Source organism: Cyprinodon tularosa, unplaced genomic scaffold (assembly GCF_016077235.1).
Source record: "Cyprinodon tularosa strain WSP-4 unplaced genomic scaffold, ASM1607723v1 ctg1050, whole genome shotgun sequence".
In the NCBI taxonomy this organism is placed as follows: domain Eukaryota; kingdom Metazoa; phylum Chordata; class Actinopteri; order Cyprinodontiformes; family Cyprinodontidae; genus Cyprinodon; species Cyprinodon tularosa.
The window spans coordinates 188,069-215,227 of record NW_024037839.1 but is presented as its reverse complement, the minus strand read 5'-3'; the positions used below and the strand labels follow the sequence as shown (position 1 = coordinate 215,227).

Here is a 27,159-nt window from a genome sequence, read left to right as displayed (position 1 = left end):
TGTAGGCTTGAGTTCATTATCTGACGCATGCATATACACACTAGGAACCTGTAAACTTAAAAAATACTGAATTACAAAAAAACATTTAAAAAACAAACATGTTTCATTGATATACATACAAAAATAAATATTAGGAACTATATTTATCAAACATTATACTGGGCAAGTAAAAATTGTTTCTGGGCTAATGAAATGTGAAAGCCTTCTGGCAAGTGGTAAAAATCCTTAACGTCAACCCCTGATACCTGTCGTAAGCTTAGGGTGCTAGATTTTTTGCCTCATTTGTGTTTCTGTTCCAAAAATGCCTTTATTAATTTTTTTATGTTTTCACTTAGGTTTTAGTGTTGTAGGCATCAAACCAAACACAGATTACACAATGGGCTGCAGCACAGGAGGAAGAAGAATAATCCAGCTGTATACTTAGACCTCAAAAAGAAGGGCCACAACTTTGATGAACATGATGTTTAGATCTTGGACAGATGGTTGAAAGAGGGGTAAAAAAACAACATCTTTATTAAAAGAGAAAAGCCATCACTGAACACGGAAGGAAGATTGCTCTCAGCGTCTAAGTATATGTAATCCTGTCTTGGAATTCACTCAAAAATATTGCTTGAGCAATCTCTTCATGATTTAATTGGCCAAAAACCAAACTCAGATAACAATAGTATGGGTATGCTGGAGAAGATTTTCAGTCATCCAGGTCATGATAAGTTCTGCTGTTAAGTAGTATAGTGCATTCATCATATCAGATATTAACAAATTTGATGTGCTTATAAACCAGGTATATTTTTTATCCACACATCACAGAAGACCGGTAAGTAAAAACTGTTACCCATGTTGACAAAAAACAAATCAGAACATGATAAATGTATGCTAACTCCTTTAAATCTACGTCAACACATACATACAGCTTTTTATGACTCTTATTTGATTGCATGACTTTATTTATTTGTTTTTCACATTTCTGAATATTCTACAATTACTGTAACATTCATTTGCTTTCTTCACTTTATAATAACTCATTGTGAAAACTGAAAGTACAAACAGCATAGAGGCTAAAGTACTTGTTTTAAAGCCAAAACAACTTTTTATTGTTGCATTTTACAGCTAATATAATCATCTCTCTTGTCTGATGGAGTGATACAACATACTGCCTCCATTTTACCGCAGTAGAACCATGCACCTGATTTTGGACAAAAGAAAATATAAAGCAACACCAAATCTTAACCAACAATGGGCTAAAGAGACCATTGACAGTTTTAAAATTAGAAGGAGTGAACTTAACTGGAATTTCTAATCTTCTGCAGGCTTTAGTGCAGTTGTCTCCCTTACCTGGACTATATTTTGCAGAACTAGAAACAGTGGGAAAGAATCCCAACTTGAGTGAATATTAAATCCAACTTTGTGTCTGTTGAATTTGTTTAAAGTTTTATCAATAGAGAAAACAAACAATTAAAAATAGTTATTAAATGCATAAAAAAACAACTTTGTTTTTAAAACTTGAGCAACATAAACTTACTTAAGTCCGTACAATAAAACTTATTAAAAAAACAAACATATTTCTCAATATAAAATACCAAAATTAGAGTCAAACATTATTTTCTTTCTTTTTTTTTTTTTACTTTTCATAAGTTTACATACAGGGATTTCAACCCCTTCAAATGTTTTGCTTTTTGATGTTCTGTTATTTTTTAATAAATAAAATAATATTTAAGAAATCCACAGCTCTGCACATCTGATATTAGTTGTTTCTAAAGAAAGCTAATGAGGACATATTCTTTGTTAAAAGAAGTCAACAAAAAACATATTGGAGTGATGTTATGTCTGTTGTGCTTAAGATAAGCCTAATCTTCTGCAGAGATAATGGTTTGCTTTATTTTTCATGGAACAATCAAACCTCATTCATAAATAGAAGTAACTATTTAGAGCACTGATTATTTGGGGTCTAATTTTAAATGTTATTGAGATAAACACCATATACAAAAACACAAAATAGCTAAATTTCTACTCAAAGTATAGAACCATATAATTGTTATATACATATACATTTTGATCTTTCAAGTGTCCTTGGTCAGGGATTTAGACACTGTGTTGACTAGATTCGACATTAAATTCTGCGATGTCTCTAATAAAGTACCTCCTGAAGAGGTCAAAGATTCAATTGCCTTCCCTGCCGCTTCCCATGGTGTTTCTGTTTTATTCTGCTCCTTCATATGACCAAAGCAGATTCCCAAGCGCTCCTACTACTACTTTAGTTGCAGTTACTGCAGCTGGACTTATTCCTGCTATTGATGCAGCTGCTCCCAGTAAAACTCCTGTTACTTCTAATCCTTTTCCCTCTTCTTTTCTTGTCTCCTTTTTTACCTCTGTTGGTTTTCCTGATCCTAGTGTTGTGTCTTCTTTTGCTGCTACCCCTGCCGTGTCTACTGCTGCTTTTGTTACTGTTTCTATAGCTTTGGCTGCTGATCCACTCAAAGTGTTGACTGCCACTGTAAGGAACTTTGAAGCTTTTGATCGCAATGAAAATAATACAGAGATAAATTTGGCACCGAAAATAACTCCTAATAGATCCCTTGCAGTAACATCTGATCCTTTGTTACATACATCTTCATGCACCTTGTCTTTAGCAGCCTTTCTGATCTTTTCCTCTGTTAATTTTCTTGAGGATTCTTTGATTTGTTTCTCTTCCTGTTCAATGTTTTTCTCTATTTCTTGTAGCATGTCATTGGTATAGCAGCTTCCACCATTTGTCTCCACAGTCATCTCTATCGACTCAAGTAGTTTCTTCACCTGATACTTGTTGCTTCTATATCTATACTTTGATCGCTTACTCCAGTGTTTATTATCAACAACGTGGCATCGATTTCCACACTTTTCAACTAAGTCATTGAGATATGTATTGGTCTTCACAAAATCTTTGACTCGTTGACTTTTAGGGAGACTATTGCCATGAGTAAAGACAACAATAGCATACTTAAACACATCCTCAGAGAGGTATTCATGCAGTTTGCTGATGACATCTTTGCCTTTCTCTATATACTCCTCTATGTTGAGCACAATGAGGAAAACATGAGGTCCAGGTGAACACTCTGTGATACACTTAAACAGCGCTGGTTTCAGTTCTTTTTCATTTTTTTCTGGATCACATATACCGGGCAAATCGATCAAAGTGATTTCTTTTCCACCAATACATTTGGTCTTTGTTTCACAGATTCTCCTCCCAGAGTCTGGATCATGGCTGACTGTGAACTTATCCCCTTTAAATATCTTGTTTCCAAGGCTACTTTTTCCAACTCCAGCTTGTCCAACGATGACAATTCTTCTTTTTGGTACTAAGAGACAATTTATTCAGAGAAAGGAAAAATATCACTGTTTGGTTGTCTCTAGTCGCACCACATTTCTTTAACAACTAATGTAACTAAAGGAGACAATAAACAGGGTGTAGAAAAATTACTTTTCTCCACTAAGAAACTGACAATCTCAGTTATCAGTCAACTTACCAGAATAATCATGTGTAAATTCACCATTTCTTTACTTGCAAAAATCGCATGACATTTACTGTCTAATACTGTTTCTAAAGTAAGCACATGAACCAGTTAAGCAGCAAACATGATAACATTTTCTATGCTCTATAAAACAAAGGAAGGCTGCTATACACACAGCTTAGTTTCCAACTACTTATGGGCCATTTGATGGGGAAACATCTATAACATACTCACTATGTGCTTTTCCAGTATCTACAGATAGTTCATACATCAATGTTGTAACAAGGAAAATTACTTACAAGGCACCAATCTGGTAAACGCAGTGGTAACCTTAGGGGAAATAGTTTACATCCAGGTGTTTTTGTATATTCATTCAAATATATAGGATCTTAGCGACAGAGAATGTATTAAAACATAAGTAGCAATACATAGCCTTTATGAGCACCTTATTTGTAATGGGGAAATGTTAGGGTTTACCAAAATCCTTGTCATTAAACAGATAGAAGTTATCAAACCAACTAGTTATTCGCTTTTAAACTAGAAAAATATACCTACATTTCTGGCCTTTCAACCCACAACAAGAAGTCGGAGAACCTATTAATAGAAACAGAGAAGATACATGGATTTAAAAAAGAAAACATTGAAGCACTGTGTATTATATGATATGAGACATAATTATAGTCGAGGCTTCAAAGTTTAGTTTTACATTCTTCTCATGGATGTTTACAATGAGATTGTTAAAAAGATGATCTATGGATCCCTGATTAACCTAAGGAACATTTAGGAGCTACAGGCTTAGTAGGTGTGTTTGAATTGAAGCTGTTATAGGGGAGCTGTAATCATTGTTCTTTGAGAGTTATTGTATTGGAGAAGAGAAATAAAATAAGGGAAGATGTGAATAAATAAAACCATATATGTTATTTATTTTTCACAGCAGTCATATTCTAAACACTCTTCAACTCATTTGCATGTGGGATTGCTTTTTTCAGAAGTTTTTGAAAATGTCCAAGTTTCCTTGACTGTGCAGCATGGTCGTAAACATGTAAACACCTGTTTTTAACCTCTAAAAACCCACCGGGTTCCCGCGACCTGGTGGACCTTAAAGGAGAAGGCCGTTTTTTTTTTTTTTATTGTGCCCTTGATTTTATGTTATTACATCACGTTCTACACACCCATATGAGTTTTGTGTCATTTTGAGCTGTTCTGAAGATATTCGGTTAGGTTATATCGAGGTAACGTCTTCCTATGGGCAACGACTTGAAGGCACAAACTCAACCGTTCATAATTTATTCTTTATGGTACGGCAGCATTCATAACATGTAGGCCAATCACTGTACCCCAGACATAATTTTTAAATTTATATTTTTTTAAAACAAAGCGTTGTGTGTACGACGTCATCCGCGCATGCGCACTGGAGTCGTAACAGGAAGCCCGGGTCACAGGCGGCTACACTCTACCCCTTCTATTCGTTCGGCTAGCTAATCTGAATCGTTAAATTCCATTTAGAGCGAGATCATCTGTGGTAGTAGCACTAGACATCTTCCAGGCATGTGAGTGAAGCTAGCAGCAGTTCAGAGTACAGGATGAACGAACGGTAAGTTATTTGCTTTTTTATTTGAGTATGCAAAATATGCTAGGATTACCCAAAATTAGGTGGATGTTAAGAGGTTAAGTTATACTGTTACCTATCACATTTCTGTTTAACTACAAGTTAAAAGGTGTCACCTGACCCAAAGGTCAAATCCTAAAGTGAAACTAAAAGTTGGTTATGTAGGAAAATGTTATAGAGAATCCAAGCTACATTTTTATTTTCTTCTTCAGGACTGCTAATTATGTAACAGAATTTAAGAAAAACCTAAGTAGAAATAGCTTTTCGTTTTCATGCCAGCCCACAAAAAGTTTAGCCTGACGTAGTCCTACTCAATTCTAGTCAGAATATGAGTCTGATACTGCTCCATAGAGCTGTGATTATGGGGCGTGTTTCGAACGAACCAGGAAAAAAAATGCCTCTGCACTAAATTGGATAGACCTACAACCAATAAGAGCAACGGAGTGCGTGACGTATGTTAAGTGAGGCATAGTTGTTGTCAACAAAAATCAAAGCGTGCAGTTGCACGCCTAGAATAAAGAGATGAGCCTTGATCGCGTTTCTCTGTTCCTCTTTTAAAATTTATTTGCTGTCAATATCTTCTAGAACAGACCTAATAGCAGAATCTACACACCTCAACTCTCCAGTGGCAGCCATTGTTGTTGTCACCGAAGCGCGGTTTGGTGACGTGGTTGATTATGTTACTGTTGATCATCTGTACATCATTTTATAAAGCCCACCCTGACAATTTGATTGGCCCGCCAGATATTTTGCGAGCATTCTCGCGCTACCACTGAGCAAAGCCAGACCGAACTTCCCGACCTCAAACGTTGTGGGCGGGACTAAGTTCTGAATGGCACCCAGGCTACAAAAAGTTATCCATAAATCAGTTTCCCCATAGGTCCTGTTTAAATTCTGAAAATAAAGAAAAATGTTATAAAAAAAAATAAATGACCTAATAATATGCAAACCTAATTAAAAACACTGCTATATAAAACAATTATTAGATATTTCTTAACAGACTTGAAAGAAACTTAATTGTGTAAATAAGTATAATGAATAATTCTGATTACCAGATGGGCCTATTTCAGTACGTTTAATCATGAGATTCAATGTACTTAAGTATAAGTATGATAAAATGATTATCACTTATACCTTTCTGCATAAATGTTAATTGCTTTGCTTTTCTTCTTAGTCTTTAATTTGTGGTAATTAATAGAAATTTCTTGAAATATAATTTCACCCTCTCACAATTCCAGTTAATTACATCCATGACCATGTTGCATTTAAAAAAGAAATCTACAAACCGAAAACCTTGTTCATCCTTCCTGCCTAAATCCAGTAAGAGTACAAGTTAATTATCTAATTTGAACATAAAATCTGAAGTTTTTGAGCTTTCTTGATGATCATAATCTAAAACGAACAGTAAAAATGGAATAGTATTCTGAGCTCATTCATTAGTTGGTTGCATTGGAATTATATCATTTTAGTATGTTTTTTTTTAGTGCAAATGAAAAATGAAATTGCCCACAATAAATTAAGATGCCTATAATAGCTAAAATTAAAGTGCAAGAAAACAACATATTTCAGATTGTTAAAATTCTAACTTTTAATTTAAGTAAATGTAATGCCTTACCGTCCATGCTGTCAAATACAGTAAATTCTTGCTTTGAGGTCCCTAAAGAAAGTCACTTACTCAGGTGTATTGTCTATCCTTTAATACAGTCTGACAGAAAGTTGGTTGACTTTTGACTATAATACTTGTTACACAACATGGGCCATTCTCAAGACATAAAATTTAATGACAGGGTGTGTTTAACATTTGGTCCTTTGAGATAAATGTTATAAGAAGTGCAGCAAATGTTCATATTACCTTCTAATCAAAGGCTGACTTATTGCATATAAATATATAATTAACAAAATATTTGAATGTCTGATATTGGTATATTATAGTATAATATTATAGGAAGTATTCCATGATGTGATTGTTGATACCAGACAAGCTGCTACTAGAAAACGTTTCTTAGACCTGGTGATTTACTGGGATTTTCATACACAGTCATCACCTGGGTTCACCAAATGATAAGAGAAAGAGAAAGTAAGTGATATCAAGATCAGAAAATGCATTGGGCTGTATAAGGCTCAGGGATAAAGGGCAAGGAGAGGCCATTTAAAGATTAAAAACAAATAAAATCTTTAAATTTATTATGTGCATTTACTTGCACCTGGCTTTTATCCAATAAAAATACTCTGACATGTGCAGCGGTTGTCACCATTTCCTAATACTAGCTCAGAAAACATAGCATTTCTATATTTGCTGGAAAAAAAGAGCAAATCCAGAGATGTGTTGATATTCATTGTTTTTAGTATCAACAATGGATCTCTTCCAGGTCCCAAGATGGGTTGGGGCATTTTTGACACTACAGACTCGTCAACCCATGCTGTTGCTTGATTGCAGAATGAGAGAGCAAGGGGAAACTAACATCCCTCAGAATTCTATGCTGCCCAGTGCTGCTACTTCCTCTACACACCTGCACCGACAGGTCAGCTTGCCCTGATTTGGATGATTGGATCAGAACAATCATTCAGTTAGGTTTGGCATAAACCCCTCCTCTTTGTATATTTTTTTGTGAGTTGATCCAATAAAATATCCTGATTAACATGTTTGTATGAAAAAAATTGTTACAGTAGTTGATCCTGAATCAGCCATGAAAAGCGATAGAATTTAAACTTTTTGAGAAATATGTAATCAGGCAAGTCAGACTTTTATTATTGCCCTCAAGTAAATTTAACATTTACTTGAGTGATATTTTACATTTATTGTTCCAAAGCAAATATATTACACTGAAATTGTTTATAAATTGATATAATCAAGATTCATAATTTTGAGTTTGCTCTTTGTTTATTGATGTAATCTTATCTTTAATCTGAGATACAACTTTATTATTTTTTATAAGTCTGCAATTGCTCTAGTTGGGTAAGGAGTTTGTTGAACCTGAATGATTGTATTTCAGCAAGGACATATTGTGTTTAATGAATTTACACACACACACACACACACACACACACACACACACACACACATATATATATATATATATATATATATATATATATATATATATATATATATATATATATATATATATATATATATATATATATATATATATGTATATATATATACTTCCACGTTGTTTGTTTTGCACCACTGCCAGTGCAGGAGGACTTTATGCCTCATGACATCTCCATCTCTAGCTTGCTCTTTTGAAAAAAAGAAAGAAAAAAAAACACATACTAACCTTCTCCTTGTGTACCGTTGAAGTTTTCGTGGTGTAACCCTGGCTTCAGTCGGCTCTAAACAGTTCAGGTATCTTAAGGAGCATTGACATGGAATTTGCTGTCCGCAGCAGCAATGGTGGATTTATATAGTATCATGCAAACCACGTGGGCAAGAGCGGTGAGACCGCCGGCAGTACCCCGAGGTGAGAGCTGCTTGGCAGAACTGAGGTGTTGTCAAACAGCGGCACTGCGCAGAGAGAGAGCAGAGGCTGAAAGGCTAAAAAAAATGTTCATAAAAGTTTTTTGGTAGGCTTTCAAAAAAGACGTTTTAATTTAGCCCTAATAATGTTGAGCATCCTGCTATTCCTCTGTCACAAACCCCAGCCAGCTGCTGTCTCTTCCCAGCTCTGTTGGTCTCTGCTCGACTAGATACAAGGAGGTACTGCCAAAATCCATCATCCAGATGCAGCTCTGGATGGACTCTTTGATTCTCAATCTGATTCAAATATTTTGCATAGAGAACAATTTAGCAGCAGTCTATATTGATATGTTTGACGTGTGCTGTTATTCTGAAGTCCCGATAGTAAGATCTTTACAGGAAATGGTATGAAACTGGGTAACTGCAGATCCAAAGGGAATAATCTGTGTGGCTGAGCAACTACTAAAAATAGTAAAAAATGAATTCCGCCTACTAAATAAGGTGAACATGCCCACTGTTATATTCAATGCCAGCGCAGATATGCCATATTATGTTATAGAGTCACTTTATATATAAACAGGCACAGCACTAACATCTGGCTAGATGGTGACATCATCGGCTGAGATTAAAATTTATCATACTTAAAAAACAAAAAAAAAAACAAATAAACACAACCAACAGCTGTAAATTCACAAATCTGCAGTTCCTGCTAATTTAGAATCAATGGTTTTGAAGCTGTAATAAAAGCATAAATATGCTGAAAAGAAATACAGCAGGGATCCTCATCAGGAGTTCAATGAGTTTTCCCCCTTTTCAGGCTCTCTGCTCCATTCTAGTCACTTTTGTCCGGTGGCATTGATCATGTCATGCGGGGCTTTGTTTACAAGTTATGATTATCTTTATGTAAAACAGACTTAATGAGGTTATATGTTTGACCTGTTATTAATATTATCAAATAAACTTGTTACTAAGTTGATCCTAGAGGTGAAAACTGTGTTTATAGTGGAGCTTTATAGTTTACAAGTAGATTGCTGACATTAAGCTCAAATAGGCTTTAAAAATGTAATATAAACCTGGCTTTTCTAAAGGTCTACTCCTTGATGCCAGATTTATATGTAATTTTTGTACTTTTAGCAATCCATTTTTGTGCAAACTTCCACCTAGGGAACATACATTCTGCATATTTGTAACAGTAGGCATTAACAGGTTATGGTTTTTTTATATTTACTGCTAAAATAAAGCATTTTTATCATATCTGTTTTTTTAATATACAGTATTAAAAACAAAAAGGTCCATATGAGCTTCACAGGGGTCCTGGTTTCCCCATTGTCACGGCTCTCTGTGTGCAGCAGGTTAACCGTCAATTTTACTCCACAGTATATTTCTGTGTAGCTGGCATAAACACATCTACTATTCTTCAATAATAATAAATTCTTCTTCTTCTTTTTTTCTGCATGTCCACTTGTTATGTTGATCACTGCCCCTGAACTGAAAACATGTACAGCTCTTCTATGGGCTTGTGCATGGCATTCAGCGACCAGCCTGATGACCATATGCAGTGGCATGAACAGACATTTTTGAGGGCAGGTGCTCAGGTTAGAAAAAGGAAACTTTATACATCGCATGAAGCCACCAACAGCCAAACATTGTCTGATGCCGATGTTAAACGATCTCCCGCAGTCCAGAGGTGGAAATACCACATTGGTGTCAATAAAAAGAATAACAATTTTAAATCCACTAATTTATAAACAACAATTGACTAGATTAGTATTTTTTTCCCTTTTTTTATGTATGTGAAAAAAGAACAAAATTAAAGGGAAGAGTACAAAAAAGATGAAAAAAAAAACCATGATTTATATGAACTTACTCTTCAGAGTTATCAGGTCCAGGGAACAGATTAGACTGTACAACTTAGTTGCTTCTAGTTTACATGTCACTGCTATCGTAAGTCTTATTATGTGTCTTGATTTTTCAACAGTCTTTCTTCTTCTGAAAATGTAGTAAAATCTAGATGTTTTCGAGTTTATATGATTATCTAAGAGCCTCAGAGCGGGGGGCATTGGTCATGATTGCCTTATTGCTTGCACTCATAAATATCTTCCATAAATAGAGGTCATGATGACATCTATTTGATTCATGCCTATGCTGTAAAAACAGTAAATCAATAATTAACTCTATGAGATACTTTAAATATTTTTTTTTTCTAATTCAAACAAATAGTTGCATTTTAAACTGTTCCTTGGGGCCTGGTAGAGGCCAGTTGGTCAAGGAGGTAAATACTCATTTGGTTACCTGGACGGTTAGTTGGCCCTTCACCAGGGCAATGCTTTATTGAGTTGGTGCTACATGTCTCACGGAGTAAAATTACAAAAATCTAGACTTTTGGTTTGATAGGCTTAGTATTTTTGGCCAAAGACTAAAACAAAAAAAGGAAAAAAAAGTTTTATGACATTTTTTATGTCCTGAGGGTAAAAGGTAAAAGAGTACGTGCTCTAGCACCATCTAGTGTCTAACTGTGCACCTCCCTGACTAAATGCACGAGTATATCTCTAAACACCAAGGGCAAATCTGACTATTGAAGTCTGTTGATTCAGTATTTAAGTTATAAGAAGGGTTCATTTGTGTTCTCAATATATTACTAAGCAGTCTGTGGTTCCAGAGGCAATAAGGCTTCTGTCCTCAGCATTCAGAAAATTATTTAAATCATCTTACAGTTAATAATTACATGGGTGTTTTCCTCAAGATGTTTTGCTTGATATGTGAGCATAGTAACCATGTTTATCTTAGTCACATGGGCTTATTTGAATAGGACCCGTTTTACTGTAAAATGAAACTGAAAGTGAAAGGACATCTGTGGAGGGAAGGACACAAGGACTCAACATAACCATACTATGTCAGAAATGTTATATATAGAAGACAAATATAAGTACTGAGAGGAGTACTGAGACCACCAAGACAAGACAGAGGTCTTGTCACTCCTCGGTCTCTGTTGCTGTGGTCTGGAATACAACATTATTCCTTAGTACATGAAATTCTCCTAAATGTGTTTCAACAGCTGTTCTCAGATGTCACTTGTTCAGTATCAAAAGCTTTAATGTTGGAAATTGAGCTCACTAACATACTGGTAGACAATTTTACAATAAGACTGTAAATCTGCGCCTGACAATATGCAGCTCAAAGACTTTGGTTATGCATCTAGATTTTGTCTTTATGGTTCAGCTGTATACTATTAATGTTGCTGACTAAAGGAAAAATAGTTCTTCTAACCAGCTGTCAAGAAACAGGTGTTCACCTGGAATGAGCACATCTGTGGAACCAGCGAGGACTGCTGATTGTCAGTGAACTTGTAAGACAGATAAATGCCTTTTGGATAAATTAAGACAGAAGCTTTAAGTCCCCTTCTTTGTTTATTTGACTGTTTAGAAATGCATCACTGAATCAGTCAAGTAGCTACCAAATTAAAGCTTGTGGGAAGATCCTTCACTTTACATAATTGTTCTATTAAAGTCAGCATATTATATGATCAACTGAAGGAAGCAAAAAACATTACAGTCTTTGTTTCCCTCTAGTAGTGATAGGGGTTCGATTTATTCATCGCATATAGTTGAAATACTGAAAACTTAAACACACATATTTTAAAAGGTTGAAGGCCATGAAAACACAGGTTCCTTTCTCTTGATGCCGCCATGATTTAATAAAGTCAAGTCAAGCAATGGAGACATCATCCACTGATATCTTGTGGAAGACAAAGCTGTTAGTTTAGATGTAGGCAACCAACTAAATTATGCTTTGGCAGCAAAAACGTATAAGGGTAATTACAGGCTCTTTGACAGATATTGATTTATGAGTGTTAATTATACTAACAAAAGCATTCATTCAGGCCCCAGTGCTGCAAGGCTATAAGCTGTCTAAGGGTTCTTAAATTGATTCTTAAATTTATTATTATACTGGTAAGTTAATACTTTGCTCCAAGTATGCAGTCATATATCTTGGCTATTATTTTTTATGTTTAGTAAAAGCAAAATACGGACAGGGAATGTTAGGAGGCTACAAACAAAAGCTTACTAAGATGCGCGAGCTCCACCGCTGGTACTGCACCCCATGAGGCCTGGTCTGCCCTGGCGGTGCTCTCTAGAGAGCTGCAACGTTTCTCACGCCCTCCGAGCCGAACCTACATGCCTAGTTCAGTGTCCAATCAAAAGACACGGGAGGCTTGCGGCTGACTGTTTGTCAACTTTTGCTACAGCGATACAGTGCTTGTGGCCGCAAGGATTGCTAGATTTCAAAGTTACAGGTCTAGCGCCCAGAGTGGCCAAAAGTTAAAGGTGTGCTTTTAATAAAATGACGACTGAGTGATTTGCCATCCATCTCCTTTATTTGTCTGGATTACATAGTTGAATACCTTTGTCCCAAGACAGATATTAACCAAAGAAAGTTTTTATTTTTTATTTTTGCGGAAATAGAGGTGCTAAGATACTAATTAAAGTACTGAAAAAAGTTCACTGTGCGGAAAATACATTTTTAATTCCAATAATAGACAGCATAGCACTATTTGAATCAAACTTCAATGAAGGAAAAAAATCATATAAATAAAAAGAAGCTGTTGATTTTAGCCTGTCATTTTTTACATCCTTTTTTCATCATAACTGTTAGGTGGTGCTACTCTCCAATCTTGTTCCCCCTTTGTCAAGCAGGCAACAACATCTGAATCTGTTGAATTTGTCGCTGGAATTTACTGTAAGCAAAATCTTATCACAGTTCTCTGTAGTTTCTGTGCTGTTTACCACCATGATCCCTTTGAGACAGTGTCTTTCCCACATTAAAATGCATAAAAGAAATATCTCAAATGTGGAAAACATGAAATTCTTGTAAGAACAGAAACTGAATAGCTACCAATCTGTCTATCAAACACAAGATGACTCTCTTTAAGATCTTGCTTGTGAATGTCTTGTGTATTATAATCAGAGTGATACATTTTGTAACAGAGAAACCTGGTTACAAAATGAATATTGTGCTAGTATAGAACAGTCCTTCCGTTTTTTTTACATTTTCACATTACTAAAAAAATGAGTAGCAACTCTCTAATAAGATTTGTTGTTTAATCCTAGACTGAATTATATCTATAGTTACACATTTCTAATCTTTATTTTTATTCTTATTGCTTATTAAAATTGCAAAGAACTAGAACACTATTTATTTGTTTTGTATTTTCAACCAGACTCTTTTTATTAGTTCTCAGACAACTTACAGTGTGTGATTTAGTCTGTGTAGAATGCCACGATCATTATAGTGGGCCATTTTAACATTCATGTTAAAAAGTGAGTCCATAAATAAATAGAGCTTTAAGTCTTATCTCAGAAATAATTGCCTTTTCTTTAGACATCTGCTGCCCCATATTATTCTTGTCTTCTAAATATTGAGATGAAATATGGCATTGACCTTCTCAGATGAATTTATCTTCAGTTTCACTCATTTTGAGTTAATTCAGAATGAGATTTTTTAGGGTTCTGTTGCTTTTAAGCAAATAAGCTGTTAGGTGTTGTTAGACACATGGGTGTGGATGCAAATATATACACAATGATACAACTGTACATCTCTAATCGTGAGTTACAATCAGAGGCTGAATATGTGGAGTCATCTACACAACCAGAAAGGATGCAGCAAGCACTTACTGAATGCTAAGTAAGAAGGCTAGTGCTACAGGGCTACCATGGAGAGAGATTCCTACATTGGCTACAGTAAAGGTCATATTTCTGCAATGCTAAACTCTCCTGTTATATGTTAGCCTCCTATAAATATCTGTCTCTGAGTGTTATTTTTCTATAAAGCATTGGTTTGTGTAACTTGCTTGGCCAGACAGACTGACAAAGACAGGGAATACAGTAAGTAAGTCTGCTAAGAGTGATTACTCTCAGATCTAAAACAGAACAGACCAATCACAGCGTGGGAGGCAGACTCATGATTAAACAGCGATTTTTGTTTTTTATTGATGCCCTTTGTTATGTCCCAAAAGAGCAGTTTGCATCATTAAAATCCCCACAACTGGTTGCTATAAGACCTCTTTTAATTAAGATATTTTTGCATCTCATCGGTAGTTATCTGGTTGATTTTAAACTGTTAGTGCTAAAATTGGCCTCCCTCCACTCTTTCTCAGATTAATATGCAGTATGCATGATGAAAATTATTGCATCTGGCCAGGATTTTTCCCAGGAGACACTTTGTGTCATGTTTGGCTTAAGGTGCCTAACCCACATGCAGAACACTCAGAGGCAGGAGAAAAGTTAAAATATTTATTGAAACGTTTAAGCACAATGAATGAACAGATCCAGAAATTTGGAATTTGTCTGGTCACGAGTGGGTTCAGAAATGCACACAGAGTTATCAGATCCAGGACTGGTCACGAGTGGGTTTACTGCAGAGGGGGACAGAGGAGTTAGTGGATGTCCAGGTAATTAGCAGGGTGAGAGCGTACAGGGCTGTACCTGTTCTGGAGTTGAGCAGAGCAGCAGAGGGGGGAACCTTGAGGGTCCAGAGGCTGTCGGCAGGCTGAGGGCTAGGCGGAGGCAGAGCTTGGTTTTAGTGTTGGCAGATAACAGATTTGAGTTTTCCTTCCAGTTTCTTCTGAGAGCGGACAGGCAGATCCTAGACAGGGATTATTCTCCAGAGTTCTTCAGAGAACTGACAGGCAGATCACTGGCAGAGAAACTCTTCAGGGTTTCAGGTAGGTTAAATCTAGGAAGCAGAGGGGAGAAAACAGATCAGGTTTTCAGGGAGTCAGAGGTTCAGAAAGGCTGGTTGGCTCAGGCTTGCTAACCGTTACTGGCAAACACTCTGGCACTGGAGAGAAGACCTCTGCCTCCTTAAATACGGATCTCCTGATGAGCAGATGAGTGACAGGTGGTTGCAATCAGCTCCGGCTCCAGGAGATCTCGTACTCGTGGTGGAGAAAGTGGACAGACCTCCAGATCCCAACACTTTGGCTGTTTTTGGTCAGAACAAACTGAGATGCTGAAAGCACTGGCATTTCTATTAGATTATTAATGCATTCTATAATCATGCTAAGAGTTGCTTTTTTATTCTTTTTAGCTATTGTACAGTGGAAATTACTTATTTGCGCATTTCAGGCAGGAATGAGTACCAATATCGAGTTTTTGATTTATAGAATAATATAAATGTAAGTAATAAAATTTATGTTTTATATTTTTTTATGTATATATGTTACACTTTTACTTTGCTTGCAGAGTGTTTCACAAACAGCCATAGATACTGGCTGGTAGCTTCCATTACCTTTTCTCGTCTATGGTGTAATGTCAGATGCAGGGCATGCTGGGAGCTGTAGTTAAAGTTTGTGATGGGTACCTCAGGCCAACAGTTTAGTCTAAATTCCTTTATATGTAAAAATGTCAACTTCTCTTTTTTTCTCTCCAGGTGAGCTGTGCCATTGTTTGCAGTTTCCAGGGAATATGATTTTTTTTAAGAATGGACATAAATTTGAGAGGTATTTAATACCCCTCCCAGAAAAGCCATGCTTGGAGTCTAATTCTGACCCAAATTAGGTCAAAATTTTAGGCCAAAATGGGGTTCACCCAAAATCTACCCTCTCTTTCTTAAAGTCACTAATTCAAGACAGATTTAGGTAGTCTGTGTTTCCACTCATACAAGCAGACTGTACTGTCAATTACAGAGTTCAGTGAGAAACTAAATGTAAACATGCACCTCGTTTCATTGGTTGAAAGCTATTGATAATAAATTGAAAAATAAAAATAAAATACTGCTGCCGTAAATAAAACCAGTGGATGGCATGGGGTTTATGGTAAATTAAATTTGTAAATTGTCACCATTTTTAATCAAACACATAATTTAAGAGACATTTCCAAAACAAATGTGATATTTAAGAAGTGTAAAGTTTGACAGCATTTAAAAAAAATGTCAGCCAATAGTAATTATGGTTTTAGTAAAAATGTAGCAAATATTTCTCTTCCATTTTACTGTAGTCTTAGCCTGAAGACCTTAGGCTAAGTTTTGGTCCTGAGATGCTTTTAATTAGAATGTAGTCCAATTTTAGTTAGAATCCTGCTTTGAGTTAAAAACAAACAAAATATTGCAATTCGTGGAAGAAACACCTCTTCCTCACATTTGCAATAGCTCTTTCAGTAAAAGGAAATAAATACCTCCATATTGTGCCCTCTGCCGTGCTGTCTATGCTTTGCAGCTTCTACCAGTGGTGTAAAGGTTGGGCAGAAAGTCAATTATGAAGTGTAGGCCCCTGCTTTTTGAAGGCGCTTATACTCTTGGGGCTTATTCCCAGTTCTTGTGAGTGGGGCAATCACTCATTCAATAGCACTTTAAATAATGCTCCTGATAGTAAATGACTTTACCAACACTTAAATATATTTTATTTAAGTTTTGCAGAGAAACATTTCAATCTACAGTATCAGCTGAGACTATTACCTTTGATAAGGGGTTATGTCAGTTTATAGATCAGCAGGGACATGCAACTGCAAGAGCAGCATACATCACTCACATTTTCTGTGTTGAAGACAAGTCATGACAAGTAGTTATCTGTACACCTTTGAAATAGCATTGATTCCACTGTGTATCCACATGTGCATGCCCCAGCAAGATAATGTACGGCTTGTTTAGTTATGCCACATCTGTGATGTCTACAGTGTCTATTATCTCTGAACATCCCAATAACCGCTTTAAACTACTCAAGTATCTTGCATTTTCATATAACATTCAACTATTCTTAAAAGTCAAGCTGGTTTAAATTGGAAACATTTACTTTTCTATTTATGGACACTTTTGTGGACTGAAACCGGAACCGAAATTACTTTGCCCTATTATGGTTTTGTTTTTTTTCTTTTTTTTTTCTTTTACAAAAGACCTTGTATTGAAGAGGTCTTCATTACTGGGACTTTTTTATGTAAATAGCTTTTTTATGTAAATAGCTTGTAAGACTTTAAAGGGATCTTTGCATATTTATAAAAATCAGCCTGGTTAGTACTAGAACACCTTATTAAGCACTGCACTTTAAGCATAGATTTGCAAATAAAGAACAATATACACACAAGGTTTTTAAAATTAATATTTGTTGTGTATTTTGTTTGTTGGCATTTGGCCTTTTGTTCTGGGCTCCTCAAAGATGCTCTCCATTAACAATTGGGATTGTTGTCTGTGGAAAAGAGAATTGATGTTTACAGGAAGCAAGGGTTGCCGTTTAGAAACTTTAGCAAGGGTCAATGTAAAGTATGTTGGGAGTAAGTGCAAAAGAAGTCATGTGTTCTCTCCAGCGTGTTTGGGCAAATGCTTCCCCGGGGTCCAGACACCATTAATAGGTTCTGGGAGAGACCATGGAAAATATAGGGGGATTTGTGCTCATAGTTTTTGGGATTTCTATGGTGTTTGGGTGTAAGTTTAAATCAGAAAATTTTCATAAAAACATAACCATAAATATGTGTGTGCATATATTTGATTTAAATGTGTGTTTTTGATGTATCATGACTGTGTCAGCCTACATTGACAAATGCATTGTGGATGTCAACATCAAGAAGAACATTACCACCCAGGACAACCAACGACCCTGGATGAATGGAGATGTTCGGAAATCTCTAAAACCATGGAACTTAGAGGCACTGAGAACAGCACGTGCCAACTTAAACTGTGCCATCAGCAGAACCACAGTCTTCCACGGACATTCAACGTCTCCCAGTTTGCCTACCGACATAACCGCTCCACTAAGGACACCATCTCTGCTGCTCTCCACCTCAGCCTGGCACACTTGGAGGAGAAGAATTCCCACATGCGGATGCTGTTCCTGGACTTCAGTTCAGCTTTCAACACCGTCATCTTACAGAATCTGATGGGCAAACTGGAAAAGCTGGGATTCAATACACCCCTCTGCAATTGGCTGCTAGACCTTCTCACCAACAGACCTCAGTCAGTCCGGGCTGGACAGAACGCCTCTGATGTCATCAGTCTAAGCACAGCCTCCCCTCAGGGCTGCATTCTGAGCCCCCTGCAGTTCACCCTGATGACACATGACTGCGTCCCCAGGTTCACCACCAGTCACATTGTAAAGTCTGCAGACGACACCACGGTGGTGGACCTCATCGTAGACGACGTGGACTACAGAGAGGAGGTGGAGCAGCTGGTGAAATGGTGCAAAGATAACAGCCTGATGCTGAATGTGGAGAAGATGAAGGAGATCATCTTGGACTTCAGGAAGAACCGGCCTAACCACGCTCCACTGATCATCAACAGCTCAGCTGTAGAGGTGGTCAACAGCACCAAATTCCTGGGGGTGAACATCACAGACACCCTCACCTGGAATGTAAACACCACCCAACTGGTCAAAAGGGCACAGAAGCACATGTAATTCTTGCTCAGGGTGAAGAGAGCCCACCTGCCCCCACCCATCCTCACCACCTTCTACAGAGCACCATAGAGAGTGTTCTGGCCAGCTGTCTCACTGTGTTGTGGAGGCTGCATCGCCTCAGACTGGAAGAAGGTGAGGATAGTGGTGAGAACAGCAAAAAAGATCATCAGGGTTCCTCTTCCCTCCATTAAATACATTTTATCCTAGCGTTGCGTGCCCCGAGCCCGTGACATCATAATTGACCCCTCACACCCCCACCATGGACTGTTCTCCCTGCTGCCCTCTGGGAAGAGACCTCTAAGCATCCGATGCACGTCCAGCAGATTCCAGAATAGTTTCTTCCCCACTGCCATTAGACTGCTGAATGTTATGTAAAATGGGTTATAAAAAAGAAACTAAAAAAAAAACTGAATGTTTGAACTGTAACTATACAGTCATGTGTTTACATCACTTTTTTTCACCACAGTGTTTTTGTTTCATCACAATGTTTTTTATCACTAATTAGCTGCTTAGGATGCATTTTAAAAAAAATTTAAAAATGTCTAGGGAGCTGTACTTAACAGAATTCCTTTTTGGATACACTTGTGTGTACAAAATCACGAAATAAAATCTGAAGCTTTTAGATGGAAGTGAGTAGTTGAATTGCATGTAAATGGTTTAGACCATCAGCTATGGCTAATTAAAGCAGAGATTGTGTGTTTGATGAAGGCTGAATGCTGTGAAGCTGAATTAACCTGCTTATACTTCCACATCATTTTGCAGGACAATTTGATTTTCTCAAATCCAGCCAAGAGATCACCTGAATACATACCTCAAATTTGTTTCCTTTTCCCATCTGATTGAAAATTAATTAAAACAAATATATAAATGCAAAAATAAATAGAACAATGTTGTTCTCTCTTCAAAAGCAATAAAAGCCTTGTTCTCAGTTATTTATTACTTCAATACAATGCAGAAGACTTGTGCTCGTCGCTCTGGGTTGAAACCCACTTGTATCGGAAAGGGCCTCAGCTGTAAAAAGTCAGCAATTTAAAGTGATTTATTGTGGAGACCACAGAGTTTAGGAAAAGCTGCAAGTACAAAAACACTACAATATGAGCCAAATGCATCAAGTAGGTCCTGATGCTAATGAAAATAAAATAATTATTAAAAAAAATGCTTTTTGGTGGTATGAAGCTAAGGTTAGCAATATAAAGAACTTTGTTTTTCATCCATGTATCTGGAAATAGTCAGTATTCTGCTGCTTATTTATTATCCTGCTCTCAGCAAGATACTGTTTTTATGTGCAGACCTTATAAAAGTGTTGATAGTGTGAAGACAACATCACAGTGATCAGCTTATTGTTTATTTAAAATCTTTCACTTATAACAGAAATAAAAAAAATGAAGGGAACCAACAAACTGGCATTAATTTAATACATCTTGCCTTTATTATGCAATACGTTTGTTTGTTCTACTTGACTTTTCAAAAGAAATCCCACAGATTTTTTTCCATCTGCTTATATTTATTCAGAAAGCAATACACTGCAGTCAATGACCAGAAAGAATGACAGAAATGTAGATAAATCTGTAGAAAATAAATCTACTTTTGTCTTCCTTTAAGACAAAACCAACCACAGCTCTTGCTCGACATGATGGTATACGAAAGACAAATGCTTTGAAAATCATTTAAAAAAAGGTTCTGTTAGATTGCTTTACTTTATATTATATTAGAATTTTTAGATTTGATCAACAAACAATCATCATCCATCTGAGGCAGAAGCTCAGATTACAAAGAGATTCTAATAAACTTATTTTTCATTAAACTTTTAATAACTAGAAACACAAAATCATAACTGATTACATATTCAGGAAAAACAGCGGAGGAGCATTGAATTGAAAAAAGTGTGATTTTTAGAATCTCCAAAGTCATATGAAAACCATCACAGAAAATCTGGAAATGCAACAATTAAATAGAAAAAGAATTAAATAATAAAGTAGATGAGATATACAAGAAGAAAAAAAAAAGCAAGTCAGGACAAAAAAAATGACAAAAGTAGCAAATACAACTGTTGGACTACAACCTAAAGCTAATGACATCTCAGTTAATAGTTTAACTTCAACTTTCAAAGGCACTTCTAAACAAAAGGGTTTTTAACTTTGACTTAAAGAAATCAGATTTTCAGCTCATTTGCCATGTTTATTTATTTTGGTTTAAGTAACAATGAGCCATTGTTATTGCCTATTGCAATTAATAAAAAGACTATGACCAAAAACAAAATGAAGATTCCACATGATAGAACAAGGCTTCCCACCATTGGTACTCTGGCAAAAAATGACAACAGTAGCAGGAAGTAGAAGGCAACAACTAGTAGGACAACTCCAATATTCTTCTTAAAGATGTTATAAAGATGGATTATCATTTTCCTAATGCCCCATACTCCTGCCCCTATTACTGCTCCTGCCCCTATTGCTGTTCCTACCCCTGATCCTATTGCTGATCCCGCTGCTGTTCCTACCCCTGATCCTATTGCTGATCCCGTTGCTGTTCCTACCCCTGATCCTATTGCTGATCCCGTTGCTGTTCCTACCCCTGATCCTATTGCTGATCCCGTTGCTGTTCCTACCCCTGATCCTATTGTTGATCCCGTTGCTGTTCCTACCGCTGATCCTACCCCTGCCCCTATTGCTGATCCTGTTGCTGTTCCTACCCCTGATCCTACTCCTGCCCCTATTGCTGATCCTATTGCTGTGCCTACCCCTGCTCCTATTGCGGATCCTATTACTGTGCCTACCCCTGCTCCTACTCCTGCCCCTGTTGCTGATCCTGCCCCTGTTGCTATTCCTGCCCCTATTCCTGCTCCTGTTGCTGCTCCTATCCCTGACCCTGTTTCTGATCCTACCCCTGTTGCTATTTTTGCCCTTGTTTCTGGTCCTACCCCTGTTGCTATTCCTGCTCCTATCCCTGACCCTGTTTCTGATCCTACCCCTGTTGCTATGTCTGCCCCTGTTGCTGATCCTGCCCCTGTTGCTATTCCTGCCCCTATTCCTGCTCCTGTTGCTGCTCCTATCCCTGACCCTGTTTCTGGTCCTACCCCTGTTGCTATTCCTGCTCCTATCCCTGACCCTGTTTCTGATCCTACCCCTGTTGCTATGTCTGCCCCTGTTGCTGATCCTACCTCTGTTGCTTTTTCTGCCACTGTTGCTGATCCTACTCCTGTTGCTATTTCTGCTCCTTTTGCTGCTTCTACCCCTTTTGCTATTTCTGCTCCTTTTGCTGCTCCTACCCCTGCTCCTACTCCTTCCGTTAATGCTGTTCCTACTCCATCCCCTATTGGTGCTCCTGTTGCTGTTCCTAGCAATGTTGTTATAGGGGATCCTTGTTCAGCAGCTAATCCAAAGAAAGTTTTTGCCACCAAGTTCCCCTCAGGACCTGAGAGGTTTATCCACAAACTCTTACTGGCATCAGTGTCAGCTTTGTCGTTTTTTGGGTTACCCGTTTCTTTGTTGTCTGTCTTATGTGCTTGGATCATTTTGTGGGTGTAACACCCCCCTTTATTTTCCATCACTAACTTATCTATCATGTTTATTAGCTCTGACTGAAAAAAATGTTTGTCCTCCTCTGAGCTTTTGTTATGATCAAAAACAAGGAATCGGTCACTGCACTTCTTAACTAAATCTTGAAGATCTTTTTGCTGGTTAATATAATTTTTTATTTCCATTCCCTGATGAACATGTGTAAAAACAACTGCTGCATATTTGAATTCTTCCTCTGAGAAACTCTGGAAGATTTTCTTAATGACAGCCAACAATTGCTCAGAGGATTCCTCCATTTTCAGAACAATCAAGAAAACATGAGGCCCAGGAGTGCACTCTGTGGTACACCTAACAATATCATCCTTCAAGTCACCATTAGAGAAACCAGGTGTGTCCAACACAGTGATTCTTCTTTCATGGGCAGATTTGGAGTGAAGATAATATTCAGTTGTTCTGCCAGGTTTGAACACATCTTCTCCAAATAGAAAGTTTCCAAGGGTGCTTTTCCCAGCTCCGGTTTCTCCAAGCAGGACGATCCTGTAAGCTCTCAGAACTACAAAAAAATGAAGTCATCATATTTATTCTAAGGAATAAAGGAAAATTGTTTATCAGTTTTTAAAGCACAAGAGTAGTTTTGCCTCTATGTGTTGTTACCTTTGATGCACTTCAGTTCTCCATCTGAGCCTTTGACAATGATCTTTGATGCCGTCACTAAGGAAGAAAAATAATGAAAAAACTTTTATCAAATAATGGATTTTTGTTTCCTGAGCTCCACAAAGAAGGAAATACTTTGACTTAAGATTGTTGCACATCCCTTTTACCAATGCAAAGACTTTCTTACCTGTCTGAGGTTTCACTCCCTCTTCTCCTTTTCCTTGTAGCGACGACTGTGTTGGATTATAAAAACCTACATTTATAGAGTGCTTATTTACTATATTTCTGCTGTCAGCCACTTCTTCCCTGTTAGCTTGGTTTTCTTTATCTCCTCTTCCTTCACCCATGGTTCCAAACTGAATCACAACACTTGATCCAAAGAAAACACTTCCGAGGTTTTCAGCTGCAGGGCCTGTTATTTTCTTCCATGCTTTGTTGAACACAGAATAATCAGCCTTATCACTGAAGTAATGGATGCTGTCACTGGCAGTTTGCTTAACCATCTTCACCTATATCTTGTTTTTGACCCTCGGGTATTGCTGGAAATTATCTAGAGCACAAAACAACCATATAAAAGTTAACAACCTGTTTGGCTGACAGTAATGATCCAATAATATATGCATGCAGTGCAGTGTGCATATTCTTTACTCAGAAAAATTATCTAGCTAATATAGAAGCATCTAACGAAATTACTAAACAGCTGTTCAATTTTCTTTTCATTTTTTTTTTTTCATTTCTGAGTCCCAAGCAACAACGTAATAAATTGATTTCACTGTTAAATGTAGGCGGATACTTATTGGCCAACTTAAGCATTTCAAAGGAACATTTATAACATAAATGAAAAACTTGTGATTAGGCTAAAATTCACAATCTACTCAGATCCATTTCCAGCTTTTCTGGTTCCATATGTTATATCATCTACCTGTAAAGTAACGGGGAATCTTACATTAAGCTGTATCAGAGAACAAGTTCAAATGTCCACTTTAATGCAATTGCATCCTTACATAAACCTGTTAGATAAGGGTAAACCTTGATAAAGTTTTTATAGTGCACTAAAAGAAAGTTTCTAAAGATATCTTATTTAATCACATCTAGAAATTCCACACATGAGGAGTGGGGAATGTGTTGTGATGCCATACTTAATTCTAGGTATTTGTGATGAAAAGATACAGTTCTCAGAAAAAGTTCTCCCCTTTTGAACTTTGAGTTTCTAGTTTTCATCTTAGTCATTCTGTTTGATTGATCTTTTGTTTTTTTTTCATTTTGTGTTTTATTTAAGCAGTTACTCTCTTGTTTCCCCCCTTGTGCTTCTCTCATTTCCCCAAGCTCACATCTAGTCTCTTCCATCCACACCTGCTCGATATCAGCTGATTACCCCAGTCTTTTTTCTGTCTCCCATATATACGCTCCCTATGTTCTTCAGTGCTGGTTCGTTGTTGTTACTTGGCTCCCCATGTGTGTTTTCTCCTGATTTGTCCTTGTTTTTTTAGGGGGTGGGGGAGGTGGGGGTTCCTAGATTTTGTTTCATTTATCATTTACTTCATTAAAGCTGCTAAAACTCATCTCTGCCTTCCTCATTTCTTCATTTGGGTCCTCGACCAACCTCCACCCTCACTTTGACAGTAACAGGTTTATTGTGGCTCCCTTTTATACAGTGTACGTTATTGTTTTAACTGTAGATACAAGCTTAAGTGAGTTCCTGTATTCCTGTTTTTCCTTGTATTACCTTATATCAACTTTACTTAAAATGCATATACTCTTGTTTTCCTTTCTTGTTCTCCTACGCAGTTTACATTTTGATCACTGCTGCACTTTATAAATGGAAATGTTCATTACACTGTTATAAGCTTCTCATTCACTGTTGAAAATCTTTAGTTAGCTTGGTTTTCTTTATCTCCTCTTCCTTTTGCTGTATACAAATTAACAATAAAGTCTAAGTATTAACCCAGTTTAAAAATTTAATTAGACACATAACAATCTTTAGTATGGATTAATAATTACACAGGGAAATTGGAATACATGTAAAAAAATAAAATGAAATAAATATTTTAATTAGATCATATAAACTAACCAGGTTAAAAAAGTAAACTTTAAATAAACTTTAAAATGTTTTTGGGGTAAGACATGAAGCTTTTTAAATCTATTTGATTGAACTATACATTTCTTGCTGCTATAAGTTTATCTGATTAAATCGATATTATGATGCTATTGAAGCAAAAACCTATTTGAGTTTAGATTGTATTTTTTCACTTTAAATCTCTAACAAAAATACCAGTTTGGAGAACAACAAAAGGAAAAATATCCCGCAAAACAATGTCAACAAATAAAAATAGACCAGATTTTCCATATAATGATTGTAATATTTAACTGTGAATTTAACTAAACAAAGATTTTTTGTGTATAAATAAAGATGTTCTAAAATATTTTCACTAAAACAGAATACATTTTATTCCTTAAAAATCGAACAGCACAAAACTATCGTATCCAAACTTTCAGAAAGGAGATAAAGGTTATATAACTGAAAAGAAAAAAAAAGATTTTAGTCTGTGTTTCTTTTCTTTTCTTAGAAAACACATCCTTTCTGCATCATAATGTTAGTATAGTATAGTTATTACCACAAAGAGCTATTTAAGATATAAAAACCTTTCTGCATTTTTGGAACTTCTTTTACATACCTTTGTGAAGAAAAACACCCTTTTCTATGTTGACTTTGTGAGTTTAATACGGAATATGTTACTCTTAAAAATAAGTTAAACTTTCTCTAGATTATATTTAGCCAAAAAGAGTAAATATAGTTTTACAGAAATCTTTTAATCAGTCAAAATGTCTGACTTAACTCTCAAACACTATCTTGTAAACAAAGCACCAAATAAAGCACGGAACAGCTATTTCATATTTCTGAGCATTTGTTTAAGCATATCTGAGTCTCATGGAGACATAATCCATTGATTTTACTGTCTTCTAATTGCCACTGTAAGAATTAATCGATCTGCACCTCAGAGCCTAAATACGGTGGAGGAGAGAAAATAGAAAGTGAAACTTGTAAGTCAACTTTTGATAAGTAAACATGTTGCTCTAATACAAGATGTTTTATTTATTTTTTTATAATTTCCTGACATATTTGAAGATTGTATTTACCTATCACTGTTGTACGTTTGGAATCTTTAAATGTAGTCCTCATGATTTTTTTGTACAGTTACATTGCTGAGCAGAGAGGAAAGGGTTTCCTTTTCTCTTTGCTCAGCAATGAAACTGTAATGTGCATCAAGACATATACAAATAAGAAGCCGTAACTTACCAGCACTGGTGTAAAATGTGGAGTCTCTGCTGAGTGTCTCTTGCAATATATGCCCCTTCTCTGCTGCAGGATCAACTTAATGGAGATTGCTTTCATTTTCTGTTTGACTTTTTAGAGCTCCACCCTCGTGTGGGCAGTCTTTGGGTGTCTGTTTTACTGATAACATTCTATCTAAAACTTAAAAAGACTGGTTCAATAATAATAATAACTCAAAAGCAATTAGTTCATAAAATAAACAATTTTAACTTGGTTTCCCCTCTACTTTAATAATTTAACACATCTATCTGCAGCCTGTAAGCCATTGACCCCTAACTAACCCACTGAGACAGCGTATTCCCCAGAATAAAACAGAATATATTCTAATCTGAGGAAAAAATTATGAAAACCTTACAAAATCAAAAAAATGACAAAACAAATTAGGTTTACTGAGCATGATATCTCCGTCTTTAAGAGTTTGCTAGTAGATAGGTTGATGTGTCATAATAAAATTTATGTTTGTCCCACAGAAACTAGGTTGCGAAATGAGGGTAATGTTTGTACAAAGAGTAATCTTCTTTTAAGTATTTGGTCAGATTTAATTGATAAATGCTTGACCAATTTATCATTCAAAGGCTTTTAAATATATTTTCTTTATGTTTTTTTCAAGTTGCAAAGGAGTAAAATCTTTTTATTATCGTATGTACAGTACTGTCCACCAAATGTATGCTCTATTGTTGAGACTGAAAGTGAGACCATAGATAGAGATTTTGATCTTATCTAA

The 27,159-nt window shown here is 36.4% G+C and overlaps 2 protein-coding genes across 2 annotated transcripts; both read right to left on the bottom strand.

Annotated features, from left to right (window-relative positions):
• Window positions 1-369: 369 nt before the first annotated feature.
• LOC119783664 (GTPase IMAP family member 7-like) lies at window positions 370-18,403 on the bottom strand. The gene is made up of 3 exons (XM_038285294.1): window positions 18,280-18,403; window positions 2,605-3,332; window positions 370-381 (listed from the first exon to the last, which is right to left on the bottom strand). Exons 1-3 carry the CDS (start codon window positions 18,401-18,403, stop codon window positions 370-372), a joined length of 864 nt encoding a protein of 287 aa, XP_038141222.1.
• A 130-nt stretch (window positions 18,404-18,533) lies between these two features.
• On the bottom strand, window positions 18,534-26,476 carry LOC119783657. The gene is made up of 6 exons (XM_038285283.1): window positions 26,400-26,476; window positions 23,289-23,651; window positions 23,102-23,158; window positions 22,006-23,000; window positions 19,027-19,054; window positions 18,534-18,682 (listed from the first exon to the last, which is right to left on the bottom strand). Exons 2-6 carry the CDS (start codon window positions 23,602-23,604, stop codon window positions 18,534-18,536), a joined length of 1,545 nt encoding a protein of 514 aa, XP_038141211.1. The 5' UTR covers window positions 23,605-23,651; window positions 26,400-26,476.
• Between the last annotated feature and the right edge of the window lie 683 nt (window positions 26,477-27,159).

Excerpts from the sequence above, each read along its gene's own strand:
- LOC119783664 (XM_038285294.1), bottom strand. The coding sequence starts at position 18,403 with ATGACGGTGTTGAAAGCTGAACTGAAGTCCAGGAACAGCATCCGCATG. Across the intron at positions 3,333-18,279 it reads GTCCTTAGTGGAGCGGTTAT|TACCAAAAAGAAGAATTGTC; the intron begins GTCGGTAGGCAA and ends ATTGTCTCTTAG.
- LOC119783657 (XM_038285283.1), bottom strand. The coding sequence starts at position 23,604 with ATGGTTAAGCAAACTGCCAGTGACAGCATCCATTACTTCAGTGATAAG. Across the intron at positions 23,159-23,288 it reads GGGAGTGAAACCTCAGACAG|TGACGGCATCAAAGATCATT; the intron begins GTAAGAAAGTCT and ends TTTCTTCCTTAG. Across the intron at positions 19,055-22,005 it reads GAGCAGGAATAGCAACAGGG|TCTGAGGCGATGCAGCCTCC; the intron begins GTAGGACCAGAA and ends ACCTTCTTCCAG.